The sequence below is a fragment of the Podarcis gaigeae genome (genome assembly GCF_964106915.1).
Source record: "Podarcis gaigeae genome assembly, chromosome: 16".
NCBI lineage: Eukaryota > Metazoa > Chordata > Lepidosauria > Squamata > Lacertidae > Podarcis > Podarcis gaigeae.
In genome coordinates this window covers 39735003-39752307 of record NC_139693.1, presented here as the reverse complement: position 1 = coordinate 39752307, position 17305 = coordinate 39735003, and the positions used below count along the sequence as shown (strand labels likewise).

At 46.6% G+C, this 17305-nt stretch overlaps 1 protein-coding gene across 50 annotated transcripts in view; it reads left to right on the top strand.

Annotated features, from left to right (window-relative positions):
- NCOR2 (nuclear receptor corepressor 2) overlaps window positions 1–17305 on the top strand; it is a 354299-nt gene that overhangs the window by 301707 nt on the left and 35287 nt on the right. For 42 of the 50 annotated variants that reach the window (XM_083716710.1, XM_083716707.1, XM_083716703.1 and 39 more), the window contains 5 exons: window positions 885–988; window positions 7154–7304; window positions 11478–11627; window positions 13626–13712; window positions 14530–14810. In XM_083716710.1, the coding sequence (XP_083572836.1) occupies window positions 885–988; window positions 7154–7304; window positions 11478–11627; window positions 13626–13712; window positions 14530–14810 (773 nt within the window). The remainder of the gene's footprint in view (window positions 1–884; window positions 989–7153; window positions 7305–11477; window positions 11628–13625; window positions 13713–14529; window positions 14811–17305) is intronic. The other 8 variants (XM_083716739.1, XM_083716738.1, XM_083716725.1 and 5 more) reach the window with 1 other exon arrangement.

The following is a 17305-nucleotide window of genomic DNA, read 5'->3' as shown; positions in this document are numbered from 1 at the left end:
GGAGGCCACCTTATGCTGAATCAGAACATCATCATCATTATTATTATTGCTATTATTTGTATACCAGCTTTCATCCAAAGATCCCAGAGTGGTTCACAACATAAAAATACAGAATAAAACCAGCAGCTCTCCAGGATTTCAGGCCAGAGCCTTGCCCTGCCTGCCTGGAGATGCTGGGGGTGAACTGGGGACCCTTCGGCATGCAAAGCAGATAGATACTTCCCTGCCGAGCTGCAGTACTTCCCAATGTTTCTTCAGTGTCCCTGAAAACCTTGCTGCTCCAAGGAGCTGTTTGCATGGCTTATACGGCCGGGCGGATACTGTTTTGGTCTGGCTTACTGGACCAAGAGTGGCCTTGCCTGCGTGCATCAGAGGAGTTCAAACAGGGAAACGTCCATAGCTAAGTTGTTTCTTCCTAAATGTCACCTCTGACCTCCTAAGTGTCCAGAAGCGCCCTAGAAACTGGCAAATGTTAAAAGCAGGGGTGGGGCCGGGGGCTCTCAGGCTTGGGGGCCAGTTGCAGCTCCCCAGGCCGCTGTCCTCTCCAGGCCCCCCCTCACTGCTTCTGCTTCATTCCCCTGAGTGTATTCGCCTGTCTAGAATGGGCCCTTGAAGTCTTGGCTGCCTGAACGGGAGAGCAGAGAAGGGTGTGTAGAAACCAGAAATTTACACCCATTGCCCTGCCCCTTTTTACTTCTGGCCACGCCCACTGCTGGCATGTGGCCCTCAGGAGGTTGCCCGGGTGCTGATACGGTCCTTAGAAAAAACTGAAAAAAGTTTCCCCACCCCTGTCTAAAAGCACCCCCTACCCACCAGTGCCTTCATTTGCAGTGCCTGGGCTTCCTCCAGGCTGGCGGCATTTTTGACATGGTTGTATCCTGCAGGAACATCCCTGGGCTCGTTGTCGGGAGGCAGCATCACGAAAGGCACCCCAAGCCCACGGCCGCCATCGGAGTCTCCCATCACGTATCGAGGATCCATCACACACGTAGGTCTCTTCTCTGCTTCCAGGGGTCAGTGAAAATTGGGTTGGAACTTCCTCAGGAGGCAAGCTTCCCTGAGAAAGCGCTTGTCCACCTTCCCCTGCCATGTGGGAGACCTGTGTACTTGAGTGCATTTCTCCGTTTGTGCAGAGAGGCTGTGGAGCCCAAGGGGCCTAGGTCAAGGCTGAACAACACATGGGAGTTTGCTGACAGATGGAAAACCATAGAATTCTAGAATTGGAAGTGAGCCTGAGGGTCATCTAGTCCAACCCAGTGTGAAAAGGCTTGAGAAGCCTGATGGAGCTGAAGGCACAGGGCAGGGAGGTGGATGTGTCAAGAGGGGCATCCCACAATCGTTCTAACTGCAACATTTAACTTGGTGCACTCTTGCCTCATAAGCTTAGGAGCGATGCTTTCTTGGCTGGAAATTCTGCTTCTCTCGTGCCGTCGGACGGTAAATGCATCTATTTGTGGCCAAAACCAGATGCTTGGATTAGGCATAGGATGAAGTTCCATTCTTTGGAGCATCCTCATGAAAAGGAATGTTAGCAGGTTGTGTCCTAAGTAGGACAAACTACAGTCTTGTTATAAACTGCCCCGTGAACTTCTTTTGTTGGGTGGCATGTAAATGACTAAAATAAATAAATCTCTCCCACCTTTCTCCATCTGAAACACCCAAGGCAGTTTACAACTTGATAAAATAATTTAGATAGATAGATAGATAGATAGATAGATAGATAGATAGATAGATAGATTCTTTATTGTCATTACACAAGTGCAACATTGCACAAGTGCAACGAAATTGGATGCCATCCCTTAAAAACAACAAAAGCAACACAACAACAACAACCAAACAAACCACATTCCAGCCACACCCACACCCACACCCATCAAACTCCCAGGTCACACTATCGAGTTACTGCATTTAAGAAGGCCACAGCTCTTGGATAGAAACTATTTTTCAGTCTATTTGTCCTTGACTTGATGTTTCTGTATCTCCTGCCAGAAGGCAGTAGTACAAACAGACTGTGTCCCGGGTGAGATGCATCCTGCAGGATATTGTTTGCTTTCCTAAGACAACGGGAACCGTACAGTTCTTCCAAAGATGGGAGGGGATGACCAATAATCCTTTGGGCTGTGGTTATGACCTTCTGGAGCACCTTCCTCTTCCTAGCTGTACAGCTGGAGAACCAGGCACAAATACAGTATGTGAGAATGCTCTCTATGGAGCCTCGGTAGAAGGACACCAGCAGTCTCTCACTCAGATTGTTCTTCTTATTTCAGTTTTTATTACATAATTTTTACTAGCAATATTGATATTCTAGGAATTGTTATTCATTGGAAGTGCATGTGTAAATATATTTTTTCCCATGTTGCAGTTATAAACCTCACAGTGACTTACTGAAGTGGACCTGGGTCTTGTTTTTATTATTCCTTATAAAGTTTCATTTATGTTCTGGAGAGGTACAACTTGAGCAGCACAAATGACAACCAGTTACTTGTGCCAGGCTCTGCCCTCCCTCTTGGATTTATTGAAATACTGACATTCTGAATTGGCACAGAAAGAGAACAATGTGTGTAACAGGCCCCCACCTACTCCCGGGTCCGCCCCTGCCTTGTTAGCCTGAGAAGTAGACCAGGCTCTGTGAGGAAATGCAAAAGGAACAAGGCAGGCAAGGAGCCATTCTTTTACGGCTCTCTGGCTTTGGTCTGCCGCTAATGTGGGTAAAGGCTTGGCGGCTCCTAAAACCCCTCTCCCCAAATCAGTGTATCATTTAGTAGTCAAGGGAAACAGAGTGGGCTGCCAGATGGGTTAAGTCTTCTTCCAGGCGTTGTCCCTCGGACACACACACACACACACACACACACACCAGAGAGTTCCGACTCCCATCCGTCATCTCCAGCTGCAGAATCCCTGCCAAGTGGGTGATCACTTTGGGCTGCTGAGTTATTGCTTTATCTGGAAACTGAGCAGAGAGACTCTGTTTCCCTTAGAGATTTTTGGCTGGCTGGTGTTCAGATCTATAAAGCTGCTTTCTAAACACTCTGGATTCCTCTGCCCTCACTTTGGGCTCCTTATCTGGGAAGGATAAATAAGAGCTCAGCTGCCGCTAGAAGGCCTGTCATGGGGAGATCCAGAACTGCACTCGCTCCACCTCCTCCAGCCAGGTGCCCCTCGGCTCTTCTGATGTGCTTGCTAGCATGGCTGGGGGCTGCTGTCCAAAAACAAGCGGAGGGCACTTAGTGGTTGCAGAAGACGGCAGAGGCAAATAATAATGGCTGAGGTTGGCTTCCTTTTAGTTTAATGCTGGTTTTAAAAAATACTGAAAACTGCGCATCAGCTCAAAACTATAGCAGTTGAAGTGCTTTAACCCCTTAATCATTCACACCTAAAAGGTAAAGGACCCCTAACAGTTAAGTCCAGTCGCAGACGACTTTGGGGTTGCGGCACTCATCTCGCTTTTTTGGCCGAGGGAGCTGGCGTACAGCTTCCAGGTCATGTGGCCAGCATGACTAAGCCGCTTCTGGCGAACCAGAGCAACGCACGGAAACACTGTTTACCTCCCTGCCAGAGTGGTACCTATTTATCTACTTGCACTTTAACGTGCTTTCGAACTGCTAGGTTGGCAGGAGCAGGGAGCGAGCAACCGGAGCTCACCCCGTCGCAGGGCTTTGAACCGCTGACCTTCTGATCAGCAAGCCCTAGGCTCTGTGGTTTAGACCACAGCACCACCCGCATTAATCATTCACACCTACTGGTTCTTAAATTGCCAATGTCACACCCCAACCATTAGGATTTGCATTCAGGTTTAAATCCTATTGATCATATCTTACTTCCTCAAACTCAATGGGCTGACCAAGGATGGAGGATTTCTGTCCCATGTAGAACAACTCTGCCTTTGCAGGAGTGGGGGGGGGTGGTGGATCTGGGGCTCAGAACTGATCCTTTAATGGATGCTTAGACGTCACTTGCAAGGTGCTGACCTTCACCATGCTGGTTTGGGCTAAGCGCACTCAGCTGGCTCCCTGCCTTGAGGCAGTCTTCAACAGTTCTGCTCAGCTTGGGATGCCTGCCAGTCCTCTCTCTGTCTCTTTCTGTCATTCTCCCCCTCTCTTGGTAGCTCCCCCCCTCCATTATCTTTCTCCCTACTACTTCAGCTGCTGGGGGGGGGGTAGCAAATTATTGTGCGTCCCAAGTTGGAGTTGAAGGTGGTTGCTAATCTTTTCTACAGCACTTAATGCTTTGCTACAGCACCTTAATGCACTAGAATTCCTTCACTGAACATTTTCTGTGCTTATTTTGCAGGCACATGTATATTTTGTTGGGTGAAATGAAGCCCCCATTGTGCTTCCAACTTCCCGATACATATACATCATATGTCCGTGTAATGAAAGGCTTTGTGTTAGGCACTTAATACACATGGTGATTTATGTACGTTTACACACTGTTTCCTACACAGAAGGACTTTAGATTGGCAATGCGCTCTTGTGCACAGTGCTGTGTGTGTGCACACCCACCCACCCAACATCCTCCAGGGCTAATCATGGTTTCTTGTTGCTTGGCTGCGACAGCCAATACTACCCATTCATAAGCCGCATGTGCAGAATGCAGATGCTTAAAGGTGAGTTGTGTTCTCCACAGCCACCTGCCACCCCTCTCTTTTCAAATCCCCTCTGAGCACATCTGCTGTAAAGGGGAAGTTCAGCTGAAGATGTAGAAAGCTGCCACCAAATGTTTTCAGTCAAGCTGGGCTAACAGGCGAGGTACGGAAAACAGCGCCGTTGTGCCTCTTGCGGAGGAACAGCGCACTTCATTTACATTGAACAGGGAAGCTCTCAGAGCAACCTCCAGCGATGTGTTAAGAGCTGAATCACGATATTCTTGATTGCTTCTTTCTGGTTCTGTGTCTTGAGTCCTGGCTGGGCATTGTTCATCTCTTTCCAGTCTCCATTCCTTTAGCCTTACTCCCTGGAGCCATCAGTTCCTTGTAAAGACAAACATGTTCTCCAAGCAATCATCCCGGTAGCTCAGCAATCCGCTCACCTGATATGTCTTCCTGAATCAAGGAGGGGTAGGATTAAAATACGTGGCCTAGCTACTGCCCCCCCCCCCCAACAAATGCCACTTATACATAGGATTGCATTCTGGTAGTCTTCACTTACCTAGATTTGATGCCTGAAGAGGGCAAGCTGTGATCTCAAATCTGTGTCTGGGATTGTGAATAGGGAAGCAAGGCATGTCTTTGTGGAATGTCCTTCCTTCTGCAACAGCCACAAGTATCTTTAGACAACTTGAGCCATAAGATTCAACCCTGTTTTTACATGATTGAGTCTTATGATTTCCGCTTTATTCACTTCTATGTGGTTTTATGAGTTTTTATATTGCTGTGCTACTGGTTTTAGGTTGTGGTTCTGTTTTAATTATATACTGTTTGTATTTTAGACTATGCACTCATTAGAGATATTAAGCGATATAGAAATGTTTTTAAATAAACAAACAAATATTTTTCTAGAATACATCAGTAGATCATGAGACTTAATCTCATGGGTTTGAGCCCCACACTGGGCAAAAGATTGCTGCATTGCAGGGGGCTGGACTAGATCAGTGTTTCCTAACCCTTTTCCAACCGTGACCCCTTTCTGACCTTGTTTCCTTCCTGTGGCCCCCTGTCCTACCGGTTGAAATGTTTTGTTTGTAAATAGATTATATTTTATTTATAATTTTTATAATGTATGCAAAATACAATTACCGGTACATCAAAATTGATTTCTCAATCAATGTGACCCTTCTGCTTGGTGACAAGAAAAAAGGCTTCTTTATATCCGGTTATATTGCTGTTAGGGATACCCACAGATCACCTCCTTTCACAGTAATACTTGCACAAAGAAACAGCCCCCCCCCCCACTAACCCTGCTGCACCCACACACCTTGCCCATGACAAAGGAGATGCAGGCAGCATAGAGTGCGAAAATGGGAGGGAGAAGGAAGAGGAAAGGACATTGCTGCAAAGTGCGCATGGTGCTCCATCCACTGGGAAGCACGGTCACTTTCTCTTCACTCTACTCTGTTTTCTATTTTCTTCACTTCTCTGTTTTCTTTTCTGTTTTCTTTTCTCAGTTACTTCTGTGTTTTCTTCACTTCTCACTTCCCACTGTGGCCCCCTAGTCTCATGCCGTTGCCCCCCATTTATGTGTTTTTCACCTGTGCCCCCCTTGGGTCAGCTCTACAATTCTATGGTTCTGTGTGGTCCTTTTATTCCTTTCCCCAAATCAATAATTGCTAGGGAAGGTGGGCCTCAAGAGAACTATTTCTAAGCACAACTCCTCTACTCCTGTACAAATTGTGGATGGCGGTGGGTAGGACCAGAACTCAGTGCATACCCCGTGGCCCAGATTTTACTATCAGCAACTCAGGCAAGAGGCTCTCAGGCACCCAGACTGGGAAGGTGGCTGCAGCTGATGAGATTTGTAGTCCAAAGTATCTGGATGGCACCAGGTTGAGAACGACTGGAGGAGCTAGGCCAATGACCTGACTTAGCACACAGCAGATTCCTCTTTTAAGAGGCATTTGCTTCCACACATTCAAAGGTGTGTCCCAACTATGACTAATGGAAGCTGATTTTTGAAATGCACAACGGCATAAATCCCCACTGGTCCCTTTCTACAATACAGAGGTTCAGGGTCAGTGCAGGGAGAAGGAAGAAATCAAAGAAACCTGGAGAGGTGTGGGTGTGCGTGGGTGTTGGCATCCATTTCAGCTTCACATACAGAAAATCTGCCGTACCAGGTCTCAGGCTCGCACCATCTTCTTGAATTGTGGTGCCTGTCATTTCCATCTTCCTCTCACCTCATCTCTTCCCAGCAACCTAAGATGAAACACTTAACCTTCGCCACCCCCCCACCCCCCACTGTCCTGGACAAAACTCAGGCCACAGTGATTGTGCCCATCAATAATTAAGCTGAACATATCTGTTGGTTGTGACAGCAAGTGGCATTGCAGGATGGAGTTTGCTTCTCTTTCTCCCCTTTGTCCAACTTGTCTGTTGGAACAGTGTGTTCATCTGTGTGTGTGTGTGTGCGTGTGCGTGTGCGTGCGCTCACATTCCCACTCTGCTTCTGCCTTAATTGTTTATGACACTGTTAAATATGGATCTTGGTCTCTTTCCAAGGGTACCCCAGCCGAAGTGCTGTACAAAGGAACCATTACCAGGATAATCGGAGAAGACAGCCCCAGCAGAGCGGAGAAAGTGAGAGAGGACGCCTTGCCCAAGGGACACGTCATTTACGAGGGGAAGAAGGGACATGTCCTGACCTATGATGGTGAGTCCAAATTCCTCTCTGGCACCACTTGTGAGAGAAGGCTTTGCATGACGGAGCCAGTAGCATCCCTTGAAAATGTGGCAGGATATGTTATATAGGAGTGGCAAAGTGGTTAGTAATATTAGCCCAGCTCAGACATAACACTAAGGTGTGCTTGATTTTCTTGCTCAAACCCTCCCTTCTCCCTCAACTAGTGCTATAAGAGGAGATTGGAAGTTTCTGCTTCCAGTTAAAAGTATAACTTTGGTTTGTCAGTATATCTGGCAAAGACAAACTCTGGCGTTTTTTAAAGTATTGTTTATTCAAACAAGCCAAGATCAAACCATGGTTTCCAGTCCCATCTTATTTCAATGCACCATAGTTTAGAGACTAACCACATTTCACAGTCCAGACATATCAACAGACTGTATTTCATTTAAACCAGGGGGAGATTGTTTCCAATCTGCTCATAAGGCTCTTGCTGTGGTTTAGTGTCATGTCTGAATCAGAACAATGTGATTTTTTGGAGAACCTATTGACATACCCATCACGGAGAAGCCCCTTCCAAGCATGGGAAAGAAACCTTTGGGGCCTAGTGTGCCCACATGGCTTTGTTTTCAGAAAGCTCAGCAGTCATTTGAGCGTGTGCATTTCCTGCCTCTTTCCTCTTTGACTGTATTTTGAAGCAGACCACAAAGGAGCCCAGCAGGTCAGAAGCAGCGGAGGGAATTAATCAAACCTCACCTAGCAGGCTGCAGTGCGGGGGCAGATGGGCCACGGGAACCTCTCCTGCCCACTTGTTTCTCATGCTTCCATTAAGCTGCAAAAGGTAGAGAGAACGGTCCTGTGGTGACCAGGCATAGCAGGATTGCCTGCTTCCATATAAACCTGCTGACAGGCCTTGTAAGGTCATGCCTATTGGAAGTCATTTACAAGAGCCAGAGGTAAGTATAGTTCTGGTCAGAGTGAAGCCAGGGCAGTGAACCAATATTTGGCAGGTTAGGCTGAGAGAGTGGGCTGCTTCTTGATTTGCCCCAGTTGGCAGAATACTCAATGAATGGGATAAACCTTGCAGGCCATATTTTGGGCCCAACAGTGCGAGTGCTAGGGCTGCAGAATATGCAGATTGGCAATGGTGTGTGATGTCAAATGCCTTGCCTGACCTGGAAGCATGGCAAGATGCAACTGTGATTTCATGAATATCTGTTTTAATGGACTGCATCGCTTTTTGTGCTGAGCACAGTTGAGAGGTAAGAGCCAGATCCTAATCTGTGTTGCCCCATGTGCCCTTCTGCATCTCTCTCACAAATCAGCAGCTGCACCATGCATATAAGTTACACATCACTCCAAATGGATGGCTTCCTTTCCCAGTAACATTTTTTCCATCTGCCTCCACTTGTCTTTGCTACAGAGCTAAAGCCAGGCCATGTGAACAGCACTGCCATGTTGGCTGCCAAAGGAGAAGGGTCGGCTTTTAGACCCTTGTTCTGGGCTCGTATCCTCACCTGGAGAAGAGGATTGTCAAGGGTCCTAATAATAATAATAATATAATAATTTATTATTTATACCCCGCCCATCTGGACGGCTTCAAACAGAGACAGTCTGTGGGCAGGTAGGGTCTCTGCCTGCGTACCAGATGGAGCTGATAAACAGCTGCCCTGGACACAGAATTGACCTGCGCCTTCATGGACAGCTGTGAGTCCAAAATGGCTCCCAGGCTGTGCAGCTGGACCTTAGCTTTTCTGCTGTGGACTTCATGCATGTGGGTTGTGAGTGTCGATCTGGCCACTGTCGCCCCAGCTGTACTTTGGGATTCCTAGCAAAGCCTGTGCAGCATTTCCTGCAAGGTGGCACCATTGTGTGTGTACTTTTAGCTACTAATCCAGGGGTGGAGACCCTGTTACCCAGGGTTCCTTTGGGGCAAAAGGGCAGGATACAGGCTAAATAAATAATAAAATGAATAATAGCAGCTGCTCTTTCCAGGAACAGTCTGCTTTTTAAAGCTCTGTGTCTGAGCATTTTTCTTCTTTTTCTTCTTTTGCTCCAGAGCTTTCCCTGCAAAAACCAACTCTTTAAAACTGAATCGGAGCAAACAGTTATCCACAGAGAACCTGAATTGACATTTGCTCTGATTCAGCTTTGAGCGGGATTTCGTGGAGAAAGCTCAGGCAAAAAACCAAAACCCAACCCACAACCACTCAGACATGGAGCGTGAAAGTGCAGACCTCTGCCTGGAAAGAGCAGGGCAAAGTAAGTGTGGATAAGCATTTAAAGTATACCCCACCCTCTTTTCAGGGAAATTCTTGGCATCACGTATAAGGCATCTTTTATTCCTCTTCCTTTCTTGCCTTTTAACTTTTCCCCAACCAGATAGCAAGTGTTGAACAAAAGACTTGGCCAAGAGTTACCCAAAAATCTCTTGGCAGAGTCAACACGGATAAAAACAGTTTAGGCATCTTTCCTGGTGGGTGGTTTTTGCTGAAACAAGGGTGAGTAACACCAGCCTGTTGGGCCACATGGACACTGGCTCTTCAGAGGAAGAAAATCTCAGTTGGATTTTTAAAAAGAAAGACATTGAAATCTGAAAGTCCTCTTTGGAATTTTAGCAGAGTCTGTAAGGACGGAAGTGTCAAATCGAGAAAGGGAGAAGCTTAAAAATAAATAAATCTGTGATTGAGTTCTGGTGGACAGGAAGGGGGGAGCACTGTCAACACATTGATGCCACAGTGATACTTGCCAAGAAAAGAGCTCTAATGAGGCAAAAGCTTACAGCGTCTGTAAGCTGAATTGCAGAAGATTGGTTATTCTTATTGCTAATAGCTCTTCTGTGGGGAAGGGAAATGTTTACAGAATCCTTTTCTTTCTCTTTTTGCCCCCCTTTCCCATAAACATTCTCGGGAGCAGAGGGAGAACAGAGGAGCACAGATGTTTGTTGATGACAGGATGTAGGAATGCACATACACAACCCGCGTGTTTCAAAACTCAGCTCCTTTAAACTCTGACTGCATGACTTGAGCCTGTTAAAAGCAGGAAGAATTGGCAACTTGGGCAGAAATTTCATTTTTATGACCCCAAATAGCTTACTTCCACACACCCATATCTTGTTTGGTTGCTGGGTGAGAGAGGAAGCAAAGGGTGGGATTCAGTACCAGCCCAACTCAGAGTAGCCTTCACTCCGATGGACCAGTGGCCTGACTCAGGGGCACATATTTCATTTCAGTGTTCCTATGATGTAATGGTGTGCACTCTTGTTATGCCACACATGCGAACACATGGCCCCTTTCAGTAGCTATTGCAGAAAAAAATCTATACAGCTTTTTCAACTTGGGAGGAGTTTTTAGAGTAGTTTTCAAGGTTTGCTTGGGGTTACCACTGCTGGGTCTTTGCCAATTGTCTCTCGTAAGATGGATAAAGACTGTAGTACCATCTGTGCAGCAAATCTGAACTTCTATAAATAAGAATGGTTGTCTGAATTGGTCTCACGGAAGGGAAGCAAAGGGTTCGGAACTTGTACAGAGATAAGATTCACTTGCATGAGGTTTGGATATCAGGCACGGCAGATGTCTTGCTATCATTCTGGTCTCTGGCTGCGCAGCATGTTCCCAGCACTGGCCCCCCTTTGTTCTGCTATTTTTCCTCCTCAAATTTCGTCCTTCAGCTTTTTAAGCTTGGAGCGTTGTAGCCCATCTGTTGGTGAGAAAGGCAGGTTTCCCCTTTGCGTTCAGGTGGATATGGAGTGGTTCTGAGTTGTCTTTTCTCCACAGATTGATAAGCAGCATGCGGGGGTTGGGGAGATCTTAAAGGAGTACATAAAGAAAATAAGGAAGGGCCACTATATTCACAAAGGGCTTGTTCTAGAGATGAAAGCAAAGGTGAAGGCAAATTCCTCCAGGCCTGGACTTGACTTGCAGTGTTCTGCTGGCTAGAGACAGGCACTAGGGAAGTTTGGGGGTGAGTCTAAGCACAAGGCCACCAAATTTGGAATTGCAAGTTGGGAGGGAAAACATGACTTGGTTCCCGGGAATTGACTCCAAACTGGAATGTTTACAAAAGCTGCTGAGTTATGTTGGACTGAGGCCTCGGAGACTCCCCTCGGCCAAGGTCCTGCCTTAAGCATGAGCCGCAGTCTTGCAATCTTTCATCTGGACTTTCATGCATCTCTTATTTTGCTTTGTTTTACCTCTCCCCCTTCAGGTGGTGCTGTCGCACAGTGTCCCAAAGATAACAGCAGAAACTCTGGAGCCCAACACGAGGCCATGGGCATCAAACGGACCTATGACATGATGGAAGGGAGAGGATCACGGGGTTTATCTGGGCGTGAGCTTCCATCTGCTAGTATCGAAGGTGGGCTTTCACAAACAATGTTGGATACAGTCAAGTCAAATTTGTATTGCTTGTCATCAGTTGCCCTTGCCGTGTTTTGGAAGGGGTGTAATGTCAGGGCCCACAGGTTGTGTGGAGAAGGTCCCAAGTTCAGTCCCTTACATCTCCAATTAAAATGATCACTGGGTAGCAGGTGGCTGGGAAAACCCTCTCTGAGACTCCGGAGTGCTGTTGACAGTCACAGTAGACAGTATGGGTTAGATCGACCAGTGGCCGGTCCCCATTTAAGGCAGCTTTGTCCATTCATGTGTACTCTCTCCAATCCATCAGGTTTCCAATAAAGGTGGCTGATGCCTTCTTCTCTGATGGCGGCATATGGACCACTCCATCCAAACATTCAGTGTTATGCATCTGTGTCCTTTAATCTGGTGCTGCTTTCTGTCTCTCGGGATTTATTTCATTCCTCTTGTTTCCTTTCATCTAAAATCAACCATTCAGAACGAAAGGGGAAGGGTTGGAGGAGAATGTTAATTTGGACATCCAACACAATAAGCCTCCATGCACATCAAACAAGCTGGGAATCTGCTATCCATAAGACCTGAATATAACATCCCTGTTGATCCTGGGTTACCTATTTCCTTATTTCAGCCTGCAAAAAGACTTAAGAATCTCAATCAATTTTTAACTCTTATTTTGTAAGCTGGAATTTAGAAGTGTTTTATATTTCTTCTTGAAGTACTTGAGGGATCCTCTTCATAGGCACAGCCAGCAGTGCAGAAGCCATTTACTTCCAGTGCAGTCCCAAAATTTGTTTTTATTTATTAGTAAGCATTCTTGCCCACCCTTCACCATTAGGTTCCATGGCGGAATATAGAAATAGAAAGTAAAAACAAATAAAAGAATTGCAGTGACATAATACATCAAAACCTCGAATGCATGCAAGAAAATGCATGTTAATAATGTGATCACATGGGCAATGTGTCTTTCCCAGTCCTAGTTAGGCCACTGGTGGAAGGACATCAGCTGCCCTGCCCTTCTTCTTGTTAGCATCCATCTGTCTCAAGACAATGGAGTTTGCCTCCAGGGGTGAAGTCAAACTGCTGTGTTAGCAGCACCGAAGTGACCTCCTTGGTGCACAAGCCTGGGCAGTGTGTCTGGAGGTTCTGGGCTGCCCACATGACAAGCCTTGTTGGTGTGGTCCAAAGGAAAGCAGAGCAAGACGTTGGGCGCCAGCTTGGCTGCAGGAGCTGCTGGAAGGAGGTGTACAAGGCACCATCCTACCATCTTAGGGACTCCCCTCCGGATTTGTGTAGGATTAGCCTTTTCCTCTCCTGAAGATAGCCCACAAGGCAGCAAAGGTTTAGGATCAGAGTTTTCCTTCTCCTAGATGGGCTCCCTTCCCAGGTGGATGAGTCCCATCTCCCCCTCACTTCCCTCTGCAGCACATGCAGAAACTGCCTTCTTGACCACTGGAGCCACTTTTGGCCCTGCGCTTATGGCCAAGTTATTTACACGTGTTCCCTTGCACCTTGTGAACGAGGCCTCTGTGCTGCTGGGGACCTTTGTGGAGGGGACCCCCACATTTCTTCATAATTAGAAGCAAGGTGCCTGTGTGCAGGTCTTCATAATTTGCTTGTGGTGCTTTCATGTGCTTAATAATGAGTGGGTTGGGTGGGGGCAGGAGCCAGAAAGTAATAAAGGAACAAGCTGCAACTCCACGTTTGCCAGCCAGGTGCTTTCTAGATTCTTTGGAATGTGACTTTCATCTGCCCCTGCCAGCAGGACCAAGAGGGCACCAGTTTGGAGACAGCTGGGCTAGTTTCCAAATTACAGTCCAATTAAAATGAAAAGGAAACACAATGGAAATGAGGTGTAAGGGGAAGACCCTTCATTCCAGTTCTGCTGTCTGGCTTTTTGGTTATAGAAACTCTAGAAGTTCTCAGAGGGAACAGAGGAGCATAAAAGTGCACATTTTGAAATGTCTTAATATGTTTCTTCTTTTGTGGGGGGCAACTCTAGGTCTAATGGGACGGGCCATCCCACCCGACCGCCACAGTCCCCTCAATTTGAAAGAACCGCATCACATCCGGGGCTCCATCACGCAAGGTAATGTGTAGCAAAGGGAGCATGGAAATCTAACCTGGGTGCAGAACTTGTCAACCTGTCATGCTGATAATCTCTTTTCTAATCCTAATTCAGTATTTGTTTACTTTTCTGGCAACTGTTTTGGGTCCGGCAGTAGGTTGTCTGCCAGCCAAATCCAGCCTTCTGCTTATAACAGCTGAATCATCTCTTCAGGAGGATGAGGGACTTGTTGGGAATTTGTGGGAAGTTCTGGGAGGAAAGGGATTCAGGAGACACAAAGGGGGAGTTCAGCTGGTATGAGTTGCACTCACCCTGCATGTTTCCTGAATCCCCTTCCTCCCACAATAAAGCAGTCTGCCAATATGGGGCTTTCAGGCTCAGGAGGCTAGAAATACAATGTCAGCTAGTGAGAGTAAGGGGAAGAGGACTTTGTTCTCTGTCCCAGTCATGTGAAGACACTTTAAAGGGCTGTGCATAAATTTGGCATTGGGGTGGAGTCAGTCTCATGACAGCCTCACCACAGTCTGACCTGCAGAGTGATTCAAGTCAGTTCTGTAAGCTAGAAAAGACTGTGTAATGATGTTGGTCTTTGGGCTATGTTATTAAATTAGGCCTGGAAATTTTCATGGCATGTTTAGTGTTCCATTTTGTTTGTTGCCCACAGGGCTGCGCTTTGGCCTCTGGTCTTCAAGTATGGTCCTTTTTGCAAATTAACTGGATTAGTTGAGTTGAAAATTGTGTGCTGTGCTTCACCTGGAGGATAAAAGAGAGAATTGCAGAAGTTACTTTTCTGTAGGAAGCCCATTGATGGATTCTGTCTTTTGGTATGTTTCCCCAGGAATACCTCGATCTTACGTGGAAGCCTCCGAGGACTACCTCAGAAGAGAAGCTAAGCAGCTCAAGAGGGAAAGCACACCTCCGAGGGACTTATCCGAGGCCTACAAGGTCAGGCCTCATGAGAGCTTTACCCCGTTGAAAATGAAAGCAGTTCATGAAGGCCTTGTTGCCACTGTGAAGGAAGCAGGAAGGTCAATCCATGAGATTCCCAGGGAGGAGCTGAGGCGCACGCCTGACATCTCTCTGATGACGAGGCCTGTGAAGGAGGGCTCTATTACCCAGGTATCCACACAGTCCGCAACAGAGAAGCACTGGGGCAGGGAGGATGCTAATACACAAGTGTCCTTCTCTGCTCAGTTGCTTAGGAGCTCCTGCTATTTGTAACTGGAGGCAGAGATTGGAATTGTCCACTTCCTGATGTTCTGGTCCTGCAAACGATCCCAGGAGGCAAGGCAGCACACCAGGCTGGTTGTCTCAGCACTATGGAGAACTCCTAGTGAGCAGGTTCTTCCAGTGAGGGTTGGTGGTGAACTAAGGCCTTCTGGGCCTCTGCCTCTGTCCCATCTCTCCTATGCTGCACACTCCTTCTGGGAGAACTAGAATCTTGCTTAGGGTCAAGCTGTAATTTTTTGTTTGGACTGCAAATATTTCCATCCTAGGACATTTGGGTGGGTATAAATACTTTAAATAATAAATACATTAACACTCTGACCTGAGGTTGGGCACTTGTCCTGCACTCTTATGACCTTCAGCCTATAGCATTGGACTGGCAAGGTGGTGTGGGAGGCACTAGTTTGCTCAGGCCTAGTGGGAAGTGCCCATGGGGGTCCAGTTTCAGGGGCCCTGGTGCTGTGGGATCTGCAGTCAGTAGCACTATAGCTTCTGACTTGGGGTTCTAGTCAGTGGTGAACTCCGGGGTCTTGACATCTGCTTTGAAATAACCACCATTCATCATTGCTTGGTCATGCTGTATTGTTTTTAACACTTGATTGGAAGCCGCCCAGAGTGGCTGGGGAAACTCAGCCAGATGGGCAGGGTATAAATTATTATTACTACTACTACTACTACTACTACTACTACTACTACTACTTCCAAACAGAGGGTGCCAGTTAGTAAAAAAAAGCCAGGATAGGAAGCCACTGATTTATCTCAGCACTGCACCTAAAATTGGGTTATGGAGTTGTTCCAAGGCTACAAAGTAAGAGCATGGCCATAGAGTGATTTGAACCCAGGTCTTGCTCTTTAGTTCTCCTAGCTGAGCCTCTGCTACAAGTTTCAAGCAAAATACCCAAGCAGATCCAGATTCATTTAATGATGAGTCAGCTTTTGGCTCGTGTCTCCTGCGTGGGCTGATAAAATATTTGGATGGTTTCCATAGCAGCTATGCCGGGCCTCAGTGAGGGCTGTTTACAAATCTGCTTTGTTCCCATGGAGAGATGAGGTGGGTATGTCGATATTCCTTGAGAGTGACTAACCACTTTACCTCATGCCATATTTTTGAGATGTGTGAATTAAGCATCCTGCCTCAAATGGTACCACCTGTTGTTATACAGAGCTGATTGTTTCCCCTTGGGAGAGGTGTCTCATTTAATGACCCAGGAGCACCCTTTGCTCCCAGGTCAGCAGATCTATGGTTTTGCCTAGCAGTCCCTCTCGCCACTCCCTGCCAATCACACATTATGTCCTGCCCTAGAGGAAGAATGAAATATATGTCCTTCTCTTCTTAATACTAAGGTTTCTGCTTACTTTATTGGTAGCTAATGGTGAACAGACCTATTGGTTGGTATAAATCATTCAGGTGGTAAGTGACCACCCGTTGTGAGGTAGAGAGGTGATTTCAGTGTTCCTAGTCATGGATTCCTCACTGGACATCTTTCCTTCAAAGCCAGTTTGACCATCGCTTCTGATCTTTCCTTGCAATGTGGAGCTGTAGGAGAAACGTTGAATGTGTTTTTAGGTCCATTCGCAATTCATAGGACATGATCATGGGGCCCAATGTGCTTGGTCTTTCATCTGCATAAGTGGATGCTCAATACAGATATCACACCAAACCATGGTTTGTGCTCACCATAGTTTAGAACCCAAGACATGGTTTGAGCTTCCAAATGTACGGGAAAACCAGGGCATTCCGGTTGCTGTGATAACTGTGTGTTAATTTATGCATCTTGGTTTGTCATTTCAAACATCAAGTCAAAGCAGAGTTTGTTTATTGCAGGTATTCAGTGCTTTTTTTTCTGGGGGGACGCAGCGGTACGCATACCCCTAAACATTTTGTGAATCTAAGTTTGGCCTCATTGAGGGGCAGTATTTCAATATAAGTAGGAAAATGAGAGTACCCCTAAACATTTTTTTACTAAGAAAGCTCTGCAGGTATTAATACCTTTAGCCAGAAAGGCTCATAGACTCACTAACAAAAGCCAGTAGTGGGATAGTCCTGGCCCTCAATAAGCCTTTTTAAGCCTTTCGGTCTTAAAAAACAAACAAACAAACATGCAAAAACCTTAGGAGAAGGGAATAGAGGGTTGAACTTCCTTAACCATTGTTTGGTGTGACATGTTCTTGTGGTTTGGTTTCTGTAGCCAATGGTTTGGTGCAATGAACTTACTGTATAGAACTACCTTTCTCAACCTTGGGTCCCCAGATGTTCTTGAACTACAGTTTCTATCATCCCTGATCACTGGCCATGCTGGCTAGAATTGATGGGAGTTGTAGCCCCAAAAACATCTAGGGACCCAAGGTTGAGAAAGGCTGGGCTAGAAGATGTAGCAAAATCCTCT